This window comes from Nyctereutes procyonoides, unplaced genomic scaffold (assembly GCF_905146905.1).
Source record: "Nyctereutes procyonoides isolate TBG_1078 unplaced genomic scaffold, NYPRO_anot_genome, whole genome shotgun sequence".
NCBI lineage: Eukaryota > Metazoa > Chordata > Mammalia > Carnivora > Canidae > Nyctereutes > Nyctereutes procyonoides.
The window spans coordinates 187,729-207,424 of NW_026575124.1; the positions used below are offsets into that span (position 1 = coordinate 187,729).

Genomic DNA, 19,696 nt, shown 5'->3' on the forward strand with positions numbered 1-19,696 from the left:
CCACCTTCAGCCCAGGGCCTGATCCTGGAGACCCAGGATCGAGTCCCACGTCAGGCTCCCTGCATGGAGCCTGCTTCTCCCTCTGCCTGTGTCTCTGCCTCTCTCTCTCTCTCAGGAAGAAATAAAATACTTAAAAAAAAAAAAAATTACCTCAAAGGAACCATAAGAACTAGCCAGCAGATACTGGTAGAAGGTAGCAGAATATCCCTGAAACTGGATTTTTAAGGGTGCTTAATAAAGGGGAAAGTAACGTAAAATTGGATAAGTCACTGACTTGGGAGCACATTCTCAGTTCTCAGGATTTATTTTAAGACCTTGGCCAGGAGCCCAGGGAATGGGGGTAATTTTAGCTTCCAAGGTACCTTTCAGAAATCTGGAAAAAAAAGGTGAACACTCAGCAAAGTGAAAATGCTGGAGTTGCCCTCGAAAAAGGCAGATGAAGGAATCAAAAGGTGCAGGGGAAAAATATGCCAAAATGGGTCCATTGTGCTGAGGACATTCCCATTCACCAAAGGCATCAGATAAGGACACCAGTTCCACTAAGTTCAATGAGCCTTCTCTACAGGCCAGGATTGAGCTTAGTAATAGCCACAGATCATGGGGCTAATAAATAAGAAAAGTGGGCAGCACTTTAACTGACAAAGGTCAAGGGACAATTACAAGCATACCTCATTTTACTGTGCTTCACTTTATTACACTTTGCAGATACTGCATTTCTCACAAATTGAAAGTTTGTGGGAACCCTGCATTGAGGAAATGTACTGCCACCATTTTCCCAAAAGCATTTGCTCACTTTGTGTCTCTGTGTCATATCTGTAAGTCTTGCAATATTTCATTATTATATATGTTATAGTTACTTGATCAGTGATTGACTTGCTAAAAGCTCAGATGATGGGCATTTCTGAATGATAAGTATTTTAAACAATGTACGCACTTTTTAAAGACATAACGCTATCCCATACTTAATAGACTATAGTATAGTAAAAATGTAAATTTTACATGCACTGGGAAAGCAGAAAATTCACCTGACTCGCTTTATCAAGGTATTTGTTTTTACTACAGTGGTCTGGAACCTAACCTACAATATCTCCAAGTTATGCCTATTAGAGACAACTTCTAACATAGGTAACTCAATCGTAAGTGAACGTCTATTTTAACCTTATCTTTAGATTCACCATCAAAATGATCTTGACAGTTTATGCTTATCTCTGTGATCTAACATCAGGCCCAACTTCAGGAAGTTTTACATATATACGTTCCAAGATCTAGAGAACTTTGAGATATAATCAGACGGATTTAATTGGGAGAAAGAAATGGAAGTGGGAGTAGGTGGCAGAAAGTAGGATGAAAGGATTTTTGGAACCAAGAGACTTTCATAAGGTAGTTCCACCCCTTTCTCTTACTTCTTTCAGATTTTTATCTTATCCTCCAAATCAAACCAAGTTACTGAAAATTTATTTACTTCTTGGGATGGAAATTTACCTGTTGTTTTTCCCTTTCCCATCAGAAACAACTCCCTAAGAACCCCAAAAACATATATACGCATTCAAATACAAAGAAAACATGCATTCAAGTGATTGCTTTATATTTTCATAACATTTTAACATTTAATAGAAATTATATACAATAGTTTTTTTATTGTATCTTACATAAGAGAGCCACTACAGAAATTTACATAGGTTAGAAGCAAGATGGATGGTTAAGGAGGGCGCAGTCGTGTGGGCTATTCTCAAAGGTTATAGGTTAGAGTTCACTGGGGGAAGGGAGGTTCAGATTACCAATCAGATGAGAGGTAAAGAAAAGCTAAAACACAGGCCATTAGATAGAGATAACCAGACACTGGGTTGCATTAATATCCCAAGGGTACACATCTCCTACCTAAACACCTATGTGGATTTGTTCCAAGACTTGGGTATTCCCATTACAAAGATGTCTCTCCTCTCAGGCACAATCCCAAACACTCAATCCCAGCAGCTCTAACAGGAATCACCTATCTCTCTCTTCCTTGCAGAGTGGGAAGACATCCACAATCTGTAGACACCATTGGTCCCTTCCCCTACAAATTTGGTTTGTTTACCTATAGCACTCAGTAACCCAGAGGAAAAACAACCATCGTAGTCAGTTGTCCTTCAGTGAGAGACAATCATAAATACTTGTTTAAAGAATGGAAAATTCAAATCCGCCAAAGTCAAATGGTTCCGAAAACAAACTATCAACTGATAGAAGAGGGTTCTGGCTTCCCATTTGCAGTAGCCACTCCACTGTGAGGCAATGGTGCAGAGGCTTTCTCAGTATTTCGAGACCCCTGTGATCTGCACCCATCTCCAGCCATCTGCATCTGGCCCTGTTAAAAGAAAGTCACTTTGGTTACAAATCCATTCATTATGGTCTGAAACATGAATCTAACTTAATCAACATCAAGAAGGCAGAAATTTAAAGAACTCTGAGACCTCACTCTTCCCCATACTTAACTATCTCTGACCCTTGGAGTCAGCAGTCATTATTTGTAGCATTCCTGAGGCCCTCCCAGTGGGAGGGAGAGCTGTGCATTGTTTCTTCCAATGAAACAGCCATTCACTGCTGAGGTTCCAGAACAGCCAGCAGATCAGAGGAAGATAGTCCTTTGGGCCTCTGTTTGAAACCAACAGCTATAGTACAACTGCTAGTCTTCAGTCAGGGCCACTGGTACCCCACCCAAGGCTCAAAGAAGCCAAATCACATTACTTGTCCCTACTCTATGATGAAAACAATCCCAGTGTCAAACTCTCCCTTTAAAAAGAACCATTTATGTAGATTCTTTATCTTAACCTCTTCTAGTTAACTAAAAAATCACGTGTCCTACTCTCAGAGAGTCTGGGACTAGTGGTGTTCTCTTTAGGGGCCCATCTGAAGAACTGCCATCTGGGGCACCTGTATAGTCTACTTGTGATGACAACCCCACTCACTGGAAGTACATGCTAGCCATAGCCAGCAGGGAGACCTGTGCCTGGATGGGGCTGTCCTTCACTTGCCAGAATATCCACTGGGCCTTCAGCAATTTCTTTGACTGAATGATCTTCAAGGGTTAGAGAAGGATCAAAAAGTAAGGGTGAAGGAGGGCACTGCATACCATCACCCACGACATCCAAGTCCTAGGAAAAGAAAGAGAAAAAGCCTATCAGCAATACCAAGGGAACCAATAAGCTGAAGCTAGCATATTTTTCAACAAATCTCAAAGCAATTTTCCCTTATTTCCTTTACCCCCTTGCCTACTTTCAATCAAAAAAAAAAGATTTCCCCAGAATGTCCAACAAATCAGGTAAGATCCAAAAGCACTAAGAACTTTTTCTTGCTGCTGAGTGTAAAACACAGACCACTATAGTAGCTTAAAAAAAGAAAAAGCATTTTCAAATAGAAAAATTCAGAGACATAAAGTAAAATAGTAGCTACCAGGGACTGGAAGGAGAGAGGAAACCGGAGTTATAGTTCAATGGTCAGAGTCTCAGGGCTGATAGAAAAGTTTCAGAGATGGACAATAGTAACAGTTGTGCGATACTGTTAATGTACTTAATACCACTAAATTGTACACTTAAAAATGGTTCAAACAGTAAATTTCATGTTACAAATATTTTACGAAAAATTTTTATTAAAAAAAGTATATTTCTTTTATTTTTATTTTTTTTTCATTTTTATTTATTTTTTATGATAGTCACACACACAGAGAGAAAGAGGCAGAGACATAGGCAGAGGGAGAAGCAGGCTCCATGCACCGGGAGCCCGATGTGGGACTCGATCCGGGGTCTCCAGAATCGCGCCCTGGGCCAAAGGCAGGCGCCAAACCGCTGCGCCACCCAGGGATCCCAAAAAAGTATATTTCTTTTAAAACTAACTGTAGTCACCACCTAAGTTTGCCAGTTGTGAATCTAATATGGACAATCAGCATAATCGCAAGCTAAAATAAAACACTGCTTTAAAAGACTGGACAATATGTGGGGTGCCTGGCTGGCTCAGTCAGTAGAGCATGCAACTCTTGATCTCAGGGTTGTGAGTTCAAGCACCACGATGAGCAGAACTTACTAAAAAAAAAATTAAAAAAAGATTGGACAATATGAGATTGCTTGATTAATATCTTAACAGTCACAGTGGGCTAAGGAAATACTATTCTAAGTCCCTATCCCCACCCAGCAAATCCCTAATTCTTAAACAAAACATACTTCAATTGCTCTTTTAAAAAGAAAGAGGGAAGGGAGGGGAGGGGAGGGAGAAAGGAAAGAAAGGACATCATATTCCATAGACTATGTTCTTCTAATTGAAAGAGCCATTCCCATTGGGGTGCTGAATGGCTAACAGACCACAGAAACATATTACTCTTGGCTCCTGTTTGAAACCAACAGCTACAGCAAACCACTGGTCTTGATTCAGGGCCTAAAGCATTGCAAAGCCTCTGTGTGTCAAACTGACTTTCATGCTACCAAGAGTCTACTGCAAAACTCCCTTCCCAAGAGTGAAAATTCCAACGGGTTTCTACTCCCCCATGCCCAATTAACTTTATAGAAGCTGTTTCCAGTAATCTAGCTTCACAATAGGCTTAGTGCTTCCAAATTAAGTCTAAGAGTTTGAAACCCTCTCCCCTTCTTTGGTGTGCTAATCACCACATTAAGAATCACATTTCACAATAATTAAGATAGAGATTAATTAAAGAATGTACTGGGCAGCCTGGGTGGCTCAGCGGTTTAGTGCTGCCTTCAGCCCAGGGCGTGATCGCAGAGACACTGGATGAGTCCCACGTCCGGCTCTCTGCATGGAACCTGCTTCTCCCTCTGTGACTCTGCGCCCCCCCCCCCGCCCCCGTTCTCATGAATAAATAAATAATCTTTAAAAAAAAGAAAGATTTAAGAATGTACACTTAAAATCTACGCAATTTAAGCAGAAATTCAGAAAAGCATATGATCATCTATGTAACATCGATTTCAGATGTGTTAGAAATTATTTTTTTAGATGTTTTATTTACTTTAGGGAGAGAGCGAGTGAGAGAGGGGCAGCCGGAGAAAATCTTTAAGCAGACTCCCCACTAAGCACAGAGCTGGACTTAGGGCTTGATCTCATAACCCATGAGACTGTGACCTGAGCCAAACCAAGAGTCCAACACTCAAATGACTGAGTCACCTAGGTACTCCTAGAAACTTCTATATTAGAAACAGAAACCAGAAAAGAAAAAAAAAAAAAAAGAAAAGAAAGAAACAGAAACCAGTATTTTCACATGGTTAAGCCTGTGAACTGTTTTCTCCAATTTTTTTACAAATAATTACCTTGGAATTCAAAAGAACTCATTTAAGTGGTGAGGCATAAAGTTTCCAAATCTCAAGATAACAATGATATGGAAATGCTTTCTAAAGAAAATAGATACTGAAAAGGCTTTTCTCACATACTCATGTTGTATGTTACAAGAATTAAAATTGGGGAAAAGAACCTAAAACAAGAGAGGAAGGATGAACCAGCAGAAATGCCTATTACAACAAGAATACTTAGAAACATAAGTCCATCAGGACATAAAGAATCCACATTTTGGGGATCCCTGGGTGGCGCAGCGGTTTGGCGCCTGCCTTTGGCTCAGGGCGCGATCCTGGAGACCCGGGATCGAATCCCATATCGGGCTCCCGGTGCATGGAGCCTGCTTCTCCCTCTGCCTGTGTCTCTGCCTCTCTCTCTCTCTCTCTCTGACTATCATAAATAAATAAATTTAAAAAAAAAAATTAAAAAAAAAAAAAAGAATCCACATTTTGTTCTGATCTCAAAAATCACACAAAAAAAGTAATAGGATTAATGTATTAGGTTGTTACTTGCCAAACATCCTGGATCAAAGCACAGAAAACAGCCAAGTATAATACCCAGAATGAGACTGAATTTTAACCTATATTAATACCTAATACCTGGTCCTCCCATAGGTAAAATTACCAGAAGTTATTAAGCTATAAAAATGTTTCTAAGGCAGAATGTAGGTTATAAGCTAAGATTGCCTGGTGAAATTCATACAATTAAGAAATCATTTTTTTCAGCAAAATTTTATACTAATAAATATACACAGAATTTATAGGACAAAATTTCTTTTCAAAAACTGGATTTTGTTTCAACATTTTCTAGAGAAATTTTACCTCCAAAGATTAAAAATTGAACTATACTTATAATAACCAATGTGACTTATCAAAAGTACATTAATATAAACATAGATGATCAAGTACAAATAATTGATCATTTATAGTTTTTAAACCTCTAACATCAAAGGTCCATCTTAAAAACCCACTGGAATCCCCAAAATAAGGTTACTTCTCATATCCCTAAAAAAAAAAAAAAAAATCAAATCTAAGCAACAAGAATTAACAGATTTGACAATGTTTTTAAATATTCTTAAAGATTTTATTTGAGAGAGAGAGAAAGAGAGAGAATGAGTGGGAGGATGGGCAGTGAGGGAGGGCTACACAGGCTACAGGCTGAGCATGGAGCCCCTATGGGGAGCAGAATCCCAGGACTGAGACCATGACCTCAGCCAAAATCAAGAGTCAGAGACCCTTAACTGACTTGAGCCATCCAGAAGCTCCTAAATATATACTATTTATTTATTTATTTATTTATTTATTTATTTATTTATTTATTTATTTATTTTTAAATATTTTACTTATTTATTCATGGGAGACGGGGGCGGGGGGTGGTGGCAGGGTGAAGAGACACAGGCAGAGGGAGAAGCAGGCTCCATGTAGGGAGCCCAATGTGGGACTGGATCCTGGGTCTCCAGGATCACACCCTGGGCTAAAGGCAGCGCTAAACCACTGAGCCACCCAGGCTGCCCCCTCAATATTTTTAAAATTAAGATTCCTTAACTGTCAGTTTCACCTACCATCATGAATCCTACAATCTCTATAATATTGTGTAAAAATTCTCCAAAGAGCAATACTAATATGGCAAAAAACAGGTGAAAGGGGAAAAGAAAAATGAAATGGCTCTAAGAAATTATCAGATGAAATAAAAGTTACTAACCTAAAATGCCTACATAAACACGTGCTATTTCCACATATGTATATTAATATTCAAAAGGAATCTGGTGATGTAATGCTTATTAGGTTAATTTTTAGACCTTATAAAGTTGCTCATGCTATTAAAAGTTCAAAAAAAAAAAAAGATAGCACTTCTCTGTATATTCTTCACATTTAAAATGGAGGGAAGTGGACAAAACTCTGCCCTTATCAATCCAGAGCTATCTATTCATTTACGCTCTTCAACAAAATCTCACTGGAAAAACTTGGGAAGCACTAAAGTATATAAGGAGGTCCCTTTCTAGTTTTCACATTCTATAAAATCTGTGTGAAAGAAATTTTTAAAAAAGCAATTAAAATCAGGATTATAATAAAAAGTATAATTTTATTATAAATGAAATAATAAAAACCAAAAATAGCCTGTAAATCACACATTAAGCAAAGAAGGGGGTGGGGATTATGAAAAAAATTGGAATCAGTTTATTCTTAATACTACCTTTCTTTTTCAGATATTACCCTGTCCGGATATATCCTTCTTAGCAAGCAATATCTTTGAAGTCACCCAAACTTTGCTTCTACCCTTAGCAAACAATCTTGCAACCTATATTCAATTTTCCATTTAGATTTGTCCCATTACACATGTCATGGTTATATACAACACACCTTTATTATGAAATTCAGAAGACTTATCTTCAGAACAAATAATGAAAACCTTTATCCAGAACACTAAATATTAAGTAAATTGCTAAGATAGAGATGGTAAGTCAAATGATCCCTGAGTCACATAGTAGGGGTAGTGCTAATTAGGGGAACAATAAAATCAGAGATGGGTTCATGGGCTGGGACCAAGTGAGGAACAAGCTTAAAAAAGTAGTGTACATACTTAGAAGACTGTAAAAATACTTAAAAAGAGATCACTGTTGTTCTAGTCCATTCACAACAGAATCTGTAATAAGGTATCAAAAATAAAAGTCAATAGCCAGAGTTAAATTTAGAGTCATTTCCTGTGGGCACCTTAACCTGAAAATGAAATCTTTACTACTACAGAGCAGAAACACAAGCTTACAACTGTCAAGAGTAGGTATCAGAATTCACTTGTATTATTAAGATTCTAGTGAATCACTTACCTTGTGGATGGTACCAGACTTCCTGGCCACACCAAGTCCAACCATAATCTTGATTTTCTAACTTCCCATAGTTTACAATTTAATTCCCTTTTTATTCCCTCAGATAAACTCCTGCCATTTTAACTCTCTAAATCAATATGCTAACGTACAAATACAACCATACATGTATCATTTCAAAAACTTGGTATCAAGTCTCCCAGCCACAAAAGACTAATAACCTAGTCTCACCATTAATAAATAAGGCCTTGCCTGAAGGGCCAACCAGAGCAGAGCTTCTCTAACTTACATCACTGAACTCCAGAGGTAAACTCTCAGTGGGTTGAAGCTCGGCAGCACTCAAGTACAGATCCATGGGGCCGGCTTCCAGATCGTCTGGCACAGACAGTACCTGCTCGGGCTTATACATCTGAGGAGGCAACTGGAAATGCAGTGGGCAGCAGGGATCCTCAGAGAGGCTTACAGGAACTGGTTTGTTGCAGGGTACCTCTTCAGACCCCTGGCAGCATTTGAAGAGAACCTGATTCGTGTCCTGACAAATATCTGTAGAAAAAATGGTCAAGGGAAATAAAATGGATCTATTGGAGGCACAAAATAGAAGGGCTGTCGGCCATGTAAAACTCAAGGTCTGCACTACAGAAGACAATTGGTTACATTTGAAACAGAACCAAGCAAGCACAGTTAGCAATTTTTAAAGTTCTTCTCAAAATAAGTATCATTCACTAGCATCTAATTCTAGCTCTACCAGTAATTTAAATCAAGTCCCTAACCTACGCTTCAGGATCCCAGTCATTTAAACTAGAGACACCAATCTTGTTCTCACTTAGGAATTTGAACACTGCTAAGCAAATAGCAGTAACAATCCTAGGAAACTATACCTACTCAGAAGAAAACTGCTATGGCAAAGAAGTGCTACCAAACCCTTCCAAGAACTCTGGTAAGTAGATTGGCAAAAAGACTGCAAAAACTTTTTGAATCTTGTTCCCAAAATATTTACATGTTTAAAGCAGCAGAGAACTCAGGAAAATAAAACCTCCAGTAATAGACAATAAATAAATAAATTTCCATGTCCCTTTACTTTTTTGGGGGGTAGGAGTACCAGTGCAGAGAATTTGTCCTGGCCCCAAACAGAAAGAGATGAAGATAATTTTGCTTATGAGGTCCCTAGAAAGGAAGTATTCCAGGAACACTCCAAGAGCAGTAACAACTTCTATTAAGGGTAAAACAGTTAAAGGCTAATTTCCAAGATGGCAAAAAAGCTCTCTGTAGGATGAATCATAATTAAATGATTAGATAAAACCACAAAATTTGGTTCAAGTTACTCCATTAAATGGGTTTTATTCAAGTGATACCATTTCTTGTAATCTAAACTGTGAGTTTTTCCCCCTAGATTAACAGACAACTGTTATTTCAAATGTCAGCTTACTTTTATTTTTTTCTTCTTAAAGAATTTACTTATTTATTCATGATAGACACAGAGAGAGAGGCAGAGACATAGGCAGAGGAAGAAGCAGGCTCCACGCAGGGAGCCAGATATGGGACTTGATCCCGGGACTCCAGGATCAAGCCCTGAGCCGAAGGCAGACACCCACAACTGCTGACCCACCCAGGCATCCCAAATGTCAGCTTACTTTTAAACCAGAAAGCAACAATTTTCTATAAACTGTACCCAGGATTATAGAATTATGGGTAATTTTCTCCCAAATTTTAAGGTAATTTCTAAAAATTGAAAAGTCGAGCATACATTTTCTTTTTTTTTTTAAGAGATTTTATTTATTCATGAGAGACAGAGACACAGACAGAGAGAGAAGCAGGCTCCATGCAGGGAGCCCGACGTGGGACCTGATCCCAGGACTCCAGGACCACGCCCTGGGCCAAAGTAGGCGCTAAACTGCTGAGCCACCCAGGGATCCCAAAGATTTTATTTATTTATTCATTAGACACACACACACACACACACACACACACACACACACACACACAGGCAGGCTCCACGCAGGGAGCCTGACGTGGGACTCGATCCTGGGTCTCCAGGATCAGGCCCTGGGCTGGAGGCAGGCGCTCAACCATTGAGCCACTCGGGCTGCCCTTATTTTTAAAACAAATAAAACTTCTTGAATAAAGCCATTTATCTCAATCAATTCTTGGAAACTGCTAAACTCTTAAGGCAGAGTTTCACAACCATGATACTACTGATATTACTGGCTGTCCTGTGCATTACAGGATGGTTAGTGGCATTCCTGGCCTCTACCCACTAGATGTCAGTAGCACTCTCACTCGTTATAAACAAGCAAAACTCTCCACACGTTGCCAAATGGGGATATAAATGGTCCCCAGTTGAGAACTACTACTCTAAAGGAACAGTGAATAGTACAAATTAAACAGTATTTACTGAATGAAAATGAACAAATGAACACATGAATCCTACAGGAATAACCAGATGTGCATTCTGTGTGCTTAAAAAAATCTAAAGTCTCCAATGCCCAATCTTACTCAATATGAATACTTAAAAATCAATCCATTAAATTGTTTTAATCAGAACTTTTTTCATAGAATTCAAAGGACTTTAACAAGACTCTTATTTAATACAATATTCTGGAAAAACCCTCCCCCCATCCTCCTCCACCCCCTTTCCTTTACAATGGGAACGAGAGAGACAAAGAGAAGGGAATGGTTGACCTACAACTAGAGTCTGGGTCCTTCACTTTCAGTCCAGTGCTGTCTCCATTAGACCAGAGTAAAGAGTTAACAGGTCACCAATGGCAGTCGCATGTTTCTCTGGGATAAGGACTTAAGGAAGGGTAAGTGACTTAAGCAACTATGGAGTGGAAAGGAAAAAAACATAAAACAAAAAAATCATACTTCCCTTCTCTTTTCAAATACATTTCAACTTTGCTTTTAAAAATATTAATATTCTAATAAACTATTTGAATATAATACTATAAATCTAAAATACTCCTTAATATTTGTAAATTGAGATTTTTTTTGACTTATAAAGTAAATGAAGCTCACTGAAGAAAACCTGAAAAGTACAAGGCAGAGGAATAAAGGGCATTAATAACCCCACCATCCAAAAGTAGTCCACCTCTTTTACTTTCCCTCTCAGTATCTGATTTTATGTAATTCCATACCTTATGTCATTATCATACATTTTTCTGTCATTCTTAAATTTTGTTAAATCTAATGTTTATTGCCTAAACATATTCCATATTGTATCATAATTTTCTTCTCTATACCCACCCCATTTCTGAAAATTTTAAGGCTGTCTCCGTTTAAAAGAATTTTATATAAAAATATTGGTCTACATTTGACTATCTTCTTAAATTCCAAGGTAACATGATCATTATCAAACAATATGAATACTGTCAAGCTGCTTTCTAAAAAGCTTGCACCACTTGGTCTTCCCACTGGCAGTAGCTGGAAGGACCATTTCACTACAATTTCACCAACCTGAAACTTACTCATTCATTAAATATATATATATATACAAGTATCAAACTCATAGACTAAAAATTTCCTTATTTCCTATTTCACATATATACAGTGAAGATAAATACTTTTAATTACCACTTCTACTTTTAAATCTGTCTACCAATGCCCAATTATACGTTTTCAGCATTTATTTTTAATTACCTCACACAAGTATTTTGTATATTAGGGGACAGCAATCTTTTACCATTTATTACAAAAAGTAGTAAAATGGTAAAATATTCAACAAACAGTACAGAAAAAAATTTTTCCCTCTCAGAAGACCAAGAGAAGGTTCTCCTCCTTTTCATATTAAAGAAGATACACTTCATTTCCAAATATTTATCTCTGGCCAGGCAAATGATATCCAGCAAGATTTATGCCTTTCAGATAATAAAGATTTTCATACTCAACAAGTGCTTTTACTGTCAAAGTGACTTTCTTCATATTCATAATAAAGATGTACTTTCACAATCCAATAAACAACTCAGAAGTCTTATAACCTGGTAGTAAATGTGGTCTCATAGCAGAATCAAGAGATGCTATGATGGTTTAAAGGCAAACTAACTGGGAGAGTGGAGAGTGGAATCATTGTTTTTGGAAATAGTAAGTTTCCAATTTGAATAAAGTCTAAATATACAAATTAGGGCCCTGACCATACAGAAGGATAATTCTTACAGAAAAGTCAGTTCAGAACCTATAGTTTTTTAGTGGGAAACCCAAAGTAATTTTTTGTGTGTGATAACTGGATTCAACAGTATTGTATTTCCAAAGAACAAGTTCTATCAGAGAGCTCTACATTTTGGAATCTCAGTATTCATCTACTACGAGTAAATATTAGCCCACCCCTATCTCCAATGACACAGATGTTTCTTTCTAACGAATTGACCATTACATTTCCAAAGTTCTGAAATGGCCAACAGACCATAGAAAGACATTTCTTTTGGCTCCTGCTTGAAACCAACAGCTTCAGCAAACTGCTGGCCTTGATTCAGGGCCAAAGGAAAACAAAGACCTTCAATTAAGCAAACTAGCAGAGATTCCCACCAGCCTTTAATCTAGCTAGCAAACTGAACTGAATAAAAAAGATACGGGTAAGGCAGTGTCTGGTCATTGGAAGAGATTGATTGGAACAACGAACATCATCCACAAAGGCCAAGCACCTCTGACTGGAACGAGTCGTATGAGCCTAAAATGGAGAAAATAGATAAATCAAACAAACCCTCAAAAGAAAATACAACCAACTGGGACTCCTAAGTGGCTCAGATGATTAAAGCATTCAACTCTTGGTTTCAGCTCAGGTCACGATCTCATGGGAGTGAGATCCAGACGTGTTGGGCACCCTGCTCCCCGGAAGTCTGCTTCAGGGTTCCCTCTGCCCCTCCCCCACTTACACACAAGCTTCCTAAAATAAATAAATCTTAAAGAAAACACAACCAAATACCTGTGATATTTACTAATAAGAAATGTATGTCCTTAAAGGCTAAAAAACTCAACATTTGACAAGTTCACTCACCAATACTACACAAAAGGAAAAAAATTAAAACCTCATGTCCAAATAATGTGTCAACCCTAATTCAAAACACCTCTCCATATAATAAATGGGTGATAAGCCTAATGATTTACAAACTATTTTGTCTTTTAGTGACAATTTTTTAGGGCTTGAACTCAAAACCTCAAGATCAAGAGTTGCATGATCTATAGACTGAACCAGCCAGGTGCCCCTAGCAAAAACCCTTTTGTAAATTGCAATTTTAAGTGGAGCCCTAACAAACAAAACAGATAAAAATGGAATTATTCCAGGTACCTCGGTGGTACAGCTAGTTAGGAATCCAACTCTTGGTTTTGGCTCAGGTTGTGATCTCAGGGCCATGATATCAAACCCTGCATCAGGATCTATGCTAAGTGCAGAGTCTACTTAAGATTCTCTCTCCCTCTCCTGCTGCCCCTCCCCGACCCTCCTGCTCACTCTCTCTCTAAAATACATAAATAAATAAATAAATAAATAAATAAATAAATAAATAAATAAATAAATAAATAAATAGATCATCTTTTTTAGGAATTAAGCAGAGACCAAGGGCTTAAAAAACAAATTTAAGAATGATCACTTAACTCTGCTTCTGGGAAGCCTAGGTGGCACAGTGGTTGAGCTTCTGCCTTCAGCTCAGGGCATGATCCTGGAGTCCCGGGATTGAGTCCTGTAACAGGCTCCCTATGGGGAGCCTGCTTCTCCCTCTGCCTATGTTTCTGCCTCACTCTCTCTGTCTCTCATGAGTAAATAAATAAAATCTTAAAAAAAAAAAAAAAAATCTCTGCTTCCTATCAACTTAGCTCCTGACATTCTTTGCTCCTATTATTCTACCTATCCTCTCATCTTCTAAAACAAGTTTCCCAAGCAACTTACGCTTTAACCAGTCCCTACTTCTGAACTGAAGAATTTCTGAACCAAAAAACTTAGAAATCTATGGCAACCCGTAAATTTACAGAGAACAGAGGCCCAAAGAAGTTAACAGTGCAGACACAGAACTGGTCAAAAGAGAACTAAAAATAAAAAAAAAAGAGAACTAAGACTACAATTCATGTCTCTGGACTTCCACGTAAGTGTTCTTTTCAATTTACCCCATGTGCAATTAAGTCAGATTTCCGATCCAAGACTGTACAATGTTTTGACTATTACTCTAACTTGTAAACAAAGCAAATATACACCCCTTACAGATATAAACACAAATTACCTGTTGGGCAGCACCATCTGTAGCCAGCATTCTGCGTTCCTTCAGCTGCCTATGTAATAAGGCTTCCACTCCATAGCGCTGACGATACCGCCGAAGACATTTTAGACGCTTTAAGTTCTCTCGTTCTTTGGCCAAAAGTCCCTCTGGGCCAGTCAGGAGACTACTACCTGGTGAGTCACAACAATCAAGATTTACGTGCCAAGCAACCAATAAAGGATGGCTTCCCCAATTAACAAGAAATAAACAGAGAAAACTATGGCCATAAGATAACCACTTTCAAAAGCAAATTCCCCTTCACTCCAGGTACCAAGACAGAAATAAATCTAACTACTACCAAATACACATTTTGAAGCCACAACAGCTTGTTGGGACTAACATTAAAACTTGCCTAGATGGGATCCCTGGGTGGCTCAGTGGTTTAGTGCCTACCTTCGGCCTAGGGCGTGATCCTGGAGTTCCAGAATCGAGTCCCACATCGGACTCCCTGCACGGAGCCTGCTTCTCCCTCTGCCTGTGTTTCTGCCTCTCTCTCTCTCTCTCTCTCTGTGTGTGTGTGTGTCTCATGAATAAATAAATAAAATCTTTAAAAAAAAAGAACACTTGCCTAGAGCTTCATGTTCCACTTTGCGATTATGTAAGTAACGTCGCTTCTTCTCTTTGAGCAGATGCTGAAGTCGTTTAAACTGATCAATGTACAAAGACTGCAAACGAATTAGCTTTTCACGCATAATCAGGGCAACTTCTTCTGCTGTGTAGACACCAGCATGTCTGGAATAAAACAGAGTTAAGCAAAAAAATAAGAAAACACAAAAATAAAACCCCAGCTTAAATGCAGAAAAGGGTAGAGAAGAGACTTAAGTTTCTTATTTAACAGTAAGTCAGCACAGAGACCATCACCTTATTAAATAGGAATGTTTTTACATACAGCATTCAAGTTATTAAAAAACAAAAGTTATTAAAAAACAAAATAATAAAATCCTCAAGTATTGATACTAATTTGTGATCTCACAACATGATGAAGGCAAGAGGTTTGATTATTTTCCCCAGTTACCTGCATTATGTTTAAGAAGTGAAGACATGGAACACTCAAAGTTTTTATTAATCTACAATCTTATCCCAGTTTCATAATTTAATTACTTAAGCTATCAGAACAGCTTAAAAGTATTCAACTTAGTAGCATTTATACCTTAACCTATTTTAGTTGAAGTACAAAAGATAGTGATTTCAATTTCTAATTTAAAATACATTCTGGGGGCAGCCCTGGTGGCACAGCGGTTTAGCGCCGCCTGCAGCCCAGGGCGTGATCCTGGAAATCTTTAAAAAAATCTTAAAAAATCTTAAAAAAAAAAAAAAAACAACTTTAGTATTATAAGATATTTAACAACTCTACTGACATCCCTAAAAATGCAAGTATTTTAGAAGGCCAAAATTTTTTTTGGATAATCTCATAGGGGAATTAAGGAAAGCCTTATATTTAGTTGCCTATTTTATTTTCCCCTTTGAATGTTCCTTTTAGGAGACCCTGACATCAAGTATCTAGTCCTTTTAACATTTATACATCTCATAAAATTAACTGGTATTTTTAAGTTACACTAGCATAAATGTGTCCCCCAGAGACTGATCCACTGTAGATTACTACTGACAAAATCAAGTTTCTGGACCTTCGAAGCTGAGTATTTACCACACCAAAGGACAGTCACTTTGTGACCCCACAGAGCATACACCTCTTCAAAGCAGCAAGTCTGGCTTTTTTTTTCTTTCAGAACCACAATGGGAGAGAAAAAAAAAAAGAATGTCTGGTATAAAATTACTGCTGAGGAAGAATCCTGCCAGTTAATGAACTTTCAAACTACTTAGATGAAACTTTCCAAACAAGATTCATTGTTTGAACTGACATTCATTGTTTGAACTGAGTAACTGACATTACTCAAGAAAAACAGATGAAATTATTCTACTTAGCAAACGTAAACCTAAACGATTTTGTAAAAAGACTAGAAATTCATTACCTATTTACTATACTTCTATGCTGTCAATGCGAAATGTTTCTTAAAAGACAGTAGTCAAAAAGAATGAAGAAAACAAGAAAAGAAAAAACTAAACTAAACCCAAACCATGAGACAGAAATAGAAGGCAGTGAGTAGCAACGGTTTTTTTTTTTTCTACAACTCTTAAGGTGATCATGAACTAAGTGAAGAGCAGAATCTTAGTTAAGATATAATTAAACTGATTAGACACTTCTGGGTTTCTAAATCAGTTTCTCTTTCTTAGGCATGAAACCAAAGGAAACTCTTGAACATTTTTTTTTCCCTACTAGGAAAAAAAAAAAAACTCATAAAATGTAACTTTGCAAAAAAAAAAAAAAGTAGTTATTCAAATACAATCACATTATTGTTCCTGAGGCTTAAGCCAGGAATCCATTTATATCAATTTCCTCTTCTCCAACTGATTTAAGCATTTCTCAACCAACCTCCCATTATGTCCAAGACAGTTCCTATTTTCTCCCCTAGGCTTTTTCACGTGTAGAATTTGATATCCAAAATTTTTTCCAAATTACAAGACTTCCAAAACAGAATAAAATCTTGCCCTGCAGCAAGATGGTGGTGAACCAGGACAGGACACTTTAAAATACAGAAGCTATTACTGCTCACAAAATAGCTAAACTCTCTTCACCCCTCCTAGATTATTAATCTATTAATTGCATGCATTACTACAGTCCACATTCTAACTACAAAAAAATTTTAAAGCCTTATGTGGAGTTACAACTTACTTTAGGGGATCTTCTTGATCACTGTCTATGCTATCAGCTTCACTGTCAGGGTCACCTCTCCATGTCTGATCCACAGTAATGGGTTCCTGCTCCCCATCACTCCAGCTGTCTTCATCTGAGGCAAGGAAGGGAGAGCAGCCATTAAGACTTCCCACCTCCGTAACTCCACTACACAAAACTAGATTACTTAACACATCAACCCAAACCTTAACGTTTAAGAAAACAAAAAAAGCCCCAACAACTTAGTACAAAGGCACTGACAAATAAAATTGGCTTGAAAAAATACAACCCAGGTAAGATTACTTAAAACATAAATATAAGGTAACCTTGCCCTAAGGGCAGAAAGGTCAACTCAAAATTATTCTTGCTTCCTGAAATTACCTTGCCTCACAAAGACAAGCATAAACAACAATGAAGGAAATCATCAAAAACTCAGAAAAATAAACCCAAGCACACACTACTTCAAACTGAAAAGAACTGGTGAACACAGCAATCCTGGAATTCTCACCAAACTGCCAATGAATTACATTATTATCACATGCCATGTATATTCACAAGGCACTGTGCTACCCAAAACAAGTTCTTTAACTTACTTTTTCCTTTTTCATTCTAGGAGAAGATCCTTACCCAGAATTCGGCTGGCTTCACTGCGGCTACTTTCTGGAGTCTGAGACCCCAGCTCTGTCTTAGCGTAAGAACTCAGCTGGCACAAGAGTGTTTCACCCATAGGCGCTGGATTAGTCTTCTTCATTTGAGCATGAAGTGCCAGGGCATTCCTACGGGCATGTTCAGCACAGAAAGACACCCTAAGGAGACAAAAATATTAACATTTATACTCCGGTCCCTTCTTCTTGAAAGAGTTCAACCATCTTCTTAGTCACTAATCTTTAGATCATTCTTAGGAAATTAAAATGAGGGCAGCCCAGGTGGCTCAGTGGTTTAGCCCCTGCCTTCAGCCCAGGGCCTGATCCTGAAGTCCCAGGATTGAGTCCCACATCAGGCTCCCTCCATGGAGCCTGCTTCTCCCTCTGCCGGTGTCTCTGTCTCTCTGTCTCTCATGAATAAATAAAATCTTTTTTAAAAAATTAAAATGAGCATTACCTTCATTTATAAATTAAAAAGGCCAGTGAGGCAGAGCAATTTAACCGGCCCAAGGTCAGCTCATTATATATTACCAAGCAGAAATGCAGGCAGCATAACCTGGTGCTTCGCTTCATTCATCAAACCAAACATTTCAACTATAAAAAATGCTGACATCATCTTAGAACAAATCAAAGAGATCCACTTTCATCTCTCAAAACTGGTTCTGGCAACTCTGTATATTTTACTTCAGCAATCAGTCCACTGTGGGTAATAAGACGTGGGGCACAATTTCAAAACCAAAATACACATGCAGAGTTAACTAGCCAAATTCTGTTTCTGCGTGAATACTTTTGCTTCTATGATGAAAGCCACAAAGCCTCTCCCAGAAGAATACACGTATACACAGCTTGAGGAGGCTCAGGGTCATGACCCAAAGAGCCAGGGGACCCCGGGGAGGGGGGGGGGTAAGAATAATCTAGAATATCCCCTTATTTTACAGACAAAAGAAAAGGTCTAAAAGGAATGAAGTCAGTGGCCCTCTTTCCAGTTTTCAACATTAAAACTCCAGCTATTCACAACCTCACGATATACCTCATCCCACCCACCCCCCTCCTCCCTTTAAAACTCAAAGTACCACACGACATAGATATCTGTACATATATATATATATATATACCCATCTTTCTTCTCGGGCTTTGGAGCAGCACTGGGACATCTTTTTCCATTCTTCGTCGATATATAACTGCACTGCTTGAAGGGTGCATTCTTGTCTTCTAGGATATGCTTAATGCAAAACTCCTGCCCTTCCAGACGAGGCTGCGAGCATGGGCGATGAGTGAATGAACAAGACAGGGGCTCCTGAGACCTGGGCACTGGGGTGATCCTCCCCCGATTGGTCGGCAAGACGTGGATCCGAATCCTATTCATACCAAAACCTGCAGGGTCACACAAAAGATCAAAAAGCCCTTAGCCCTCCCGTAAATTCCTGCTGCACTACATCCGGGCTGCCCGCGCGGGTAATTTCCAAAGGGCTGGCCCAAGTCACCCTCCGTAGGTCCCCGCCCCCCGCCCCCTCCTCACAGCCATTAGTCAGTCTCACGGCAACTTCTCCCCCACCCGGACCACCCGCGCGTCGCGCGCCTCCCAGACTCGCACGGCCGCCGCACGAGGAGGGAGCGCCGGCCACGCCGCAGCACCGCGCCCGGCCTCCGCCTCCCCGCACGCCGCCTTTGTCCCGGCCGCCTCAGAGCCCACGGCTGGGCCCTGCCCGTCCCCGGCCGCCCGTGCAAGCGCCATTTTGTCCTCTGGCTCCAGGCACGGGAGAATCTGGCTTCTGGGAGCCTACAGGAGGAGAGCAACCTCGACGCTGGTTGAAACAAAGCAGCAGCTCGGAGACGGCACGAGGGGCGAAGCGGCTGCCTAACTGCAGAAGCGAGAGGAAGCCCCGCCGCCATCTTACCTCTGCCCCGCGCCGCGCCGCGCTGCTCAGCCCTCTGGCCGCGCCAGCCGCTTCTA

The 19,696-nt window shown here is 39.1% G+C and overlaps 1 protein-coding gene and 3 non-coding genes across 10 annotated transcripts; all 4 read right to left on the reverse strand.

The window, feature by feature from the left end:
* Positions 1 to 1,537: 1,537 nt before the first annotated feature.
* Positions 1,538 to 19,696, reverse strand: KANSL2 (KAT8 regulatory NSL complex subunit 2). Of its 7 annotated transcripts, none has more exons than XM_055337176.1 (10): positions 19,527 to 19,620; positions 18,858 to 19,116; positions 17,726 to 17,904; positions 17,099 to 17,213; positions 14,936 to 15,099; positions 14,332 to 14,498; positions 12,692 to 12,788; positions 8,421 to 8,674; positions 3,012 to 3,131; positions 1,543 to 2,344 (listed from the first exon to the last, which is right to left on the reverse strand). In XM_055337176.1, the coding sequence occupies exons 2-10, from the start codon at positions 19,106 to 19,108 to the stop codon at positions 2,213 to 2,215; spliced, it is 1,479 nt and encodes a 492-aa protein (XP_055193151.1). In that variant the 5' UTR covers positions 19,109 to 19,116; positions 19,527 to 19,620; the 3' UTR covers positions 1,543 to 2,212. The 7 variants fall into 7 exon arrangements, with proteins under 7 accessions (XP_055193156.1, XP_055193153.1, XP_055193155.1 ...); XM_055337177.1 differs by having other exon boundaries at positions 19,541 to 19,559; XM_055337174.1 differs by lacking the exon at positions 19,527 to 19,620 and adding an exon at positions 19,641 to 19,696 and having other exon boundaries at positions 1,544 to 2,344.
* Positions 2,548 to 2,683, reverse strand: LOC129517438 (small nucleolar RNA SNORA2/SNORA34 family). Its single transcript, XR_008666007.1, has one exon. It is a non-coding gene; the product is annotated as a small nucleolar RNA SNORA2/SNORA34 family (small nucleolar RNA).
* On the reverse strand, positions 4,275 to 4,407 carry LOC129517437 (small nucleolar RNA SNORA2/SNORA34 family). Its single transcript, XR_008666006.1, has one exon. It is a non-coding gene; the product is annotated as a small nucleolar RNA SNORA2/SNORA34 family (small nucleolar RNA).
* On the reverse strand, positions 12,464 to 12,600 carry LOC129517436 (small nucleolar RNA SNORA2/SNORA34 family). Its single transcript, XR_008666005.1, has one exon. It is a non-coding gene; the product is annotated as a small nucleolar RNA SNORA2/SNORA34 family (small nucleolar RNA).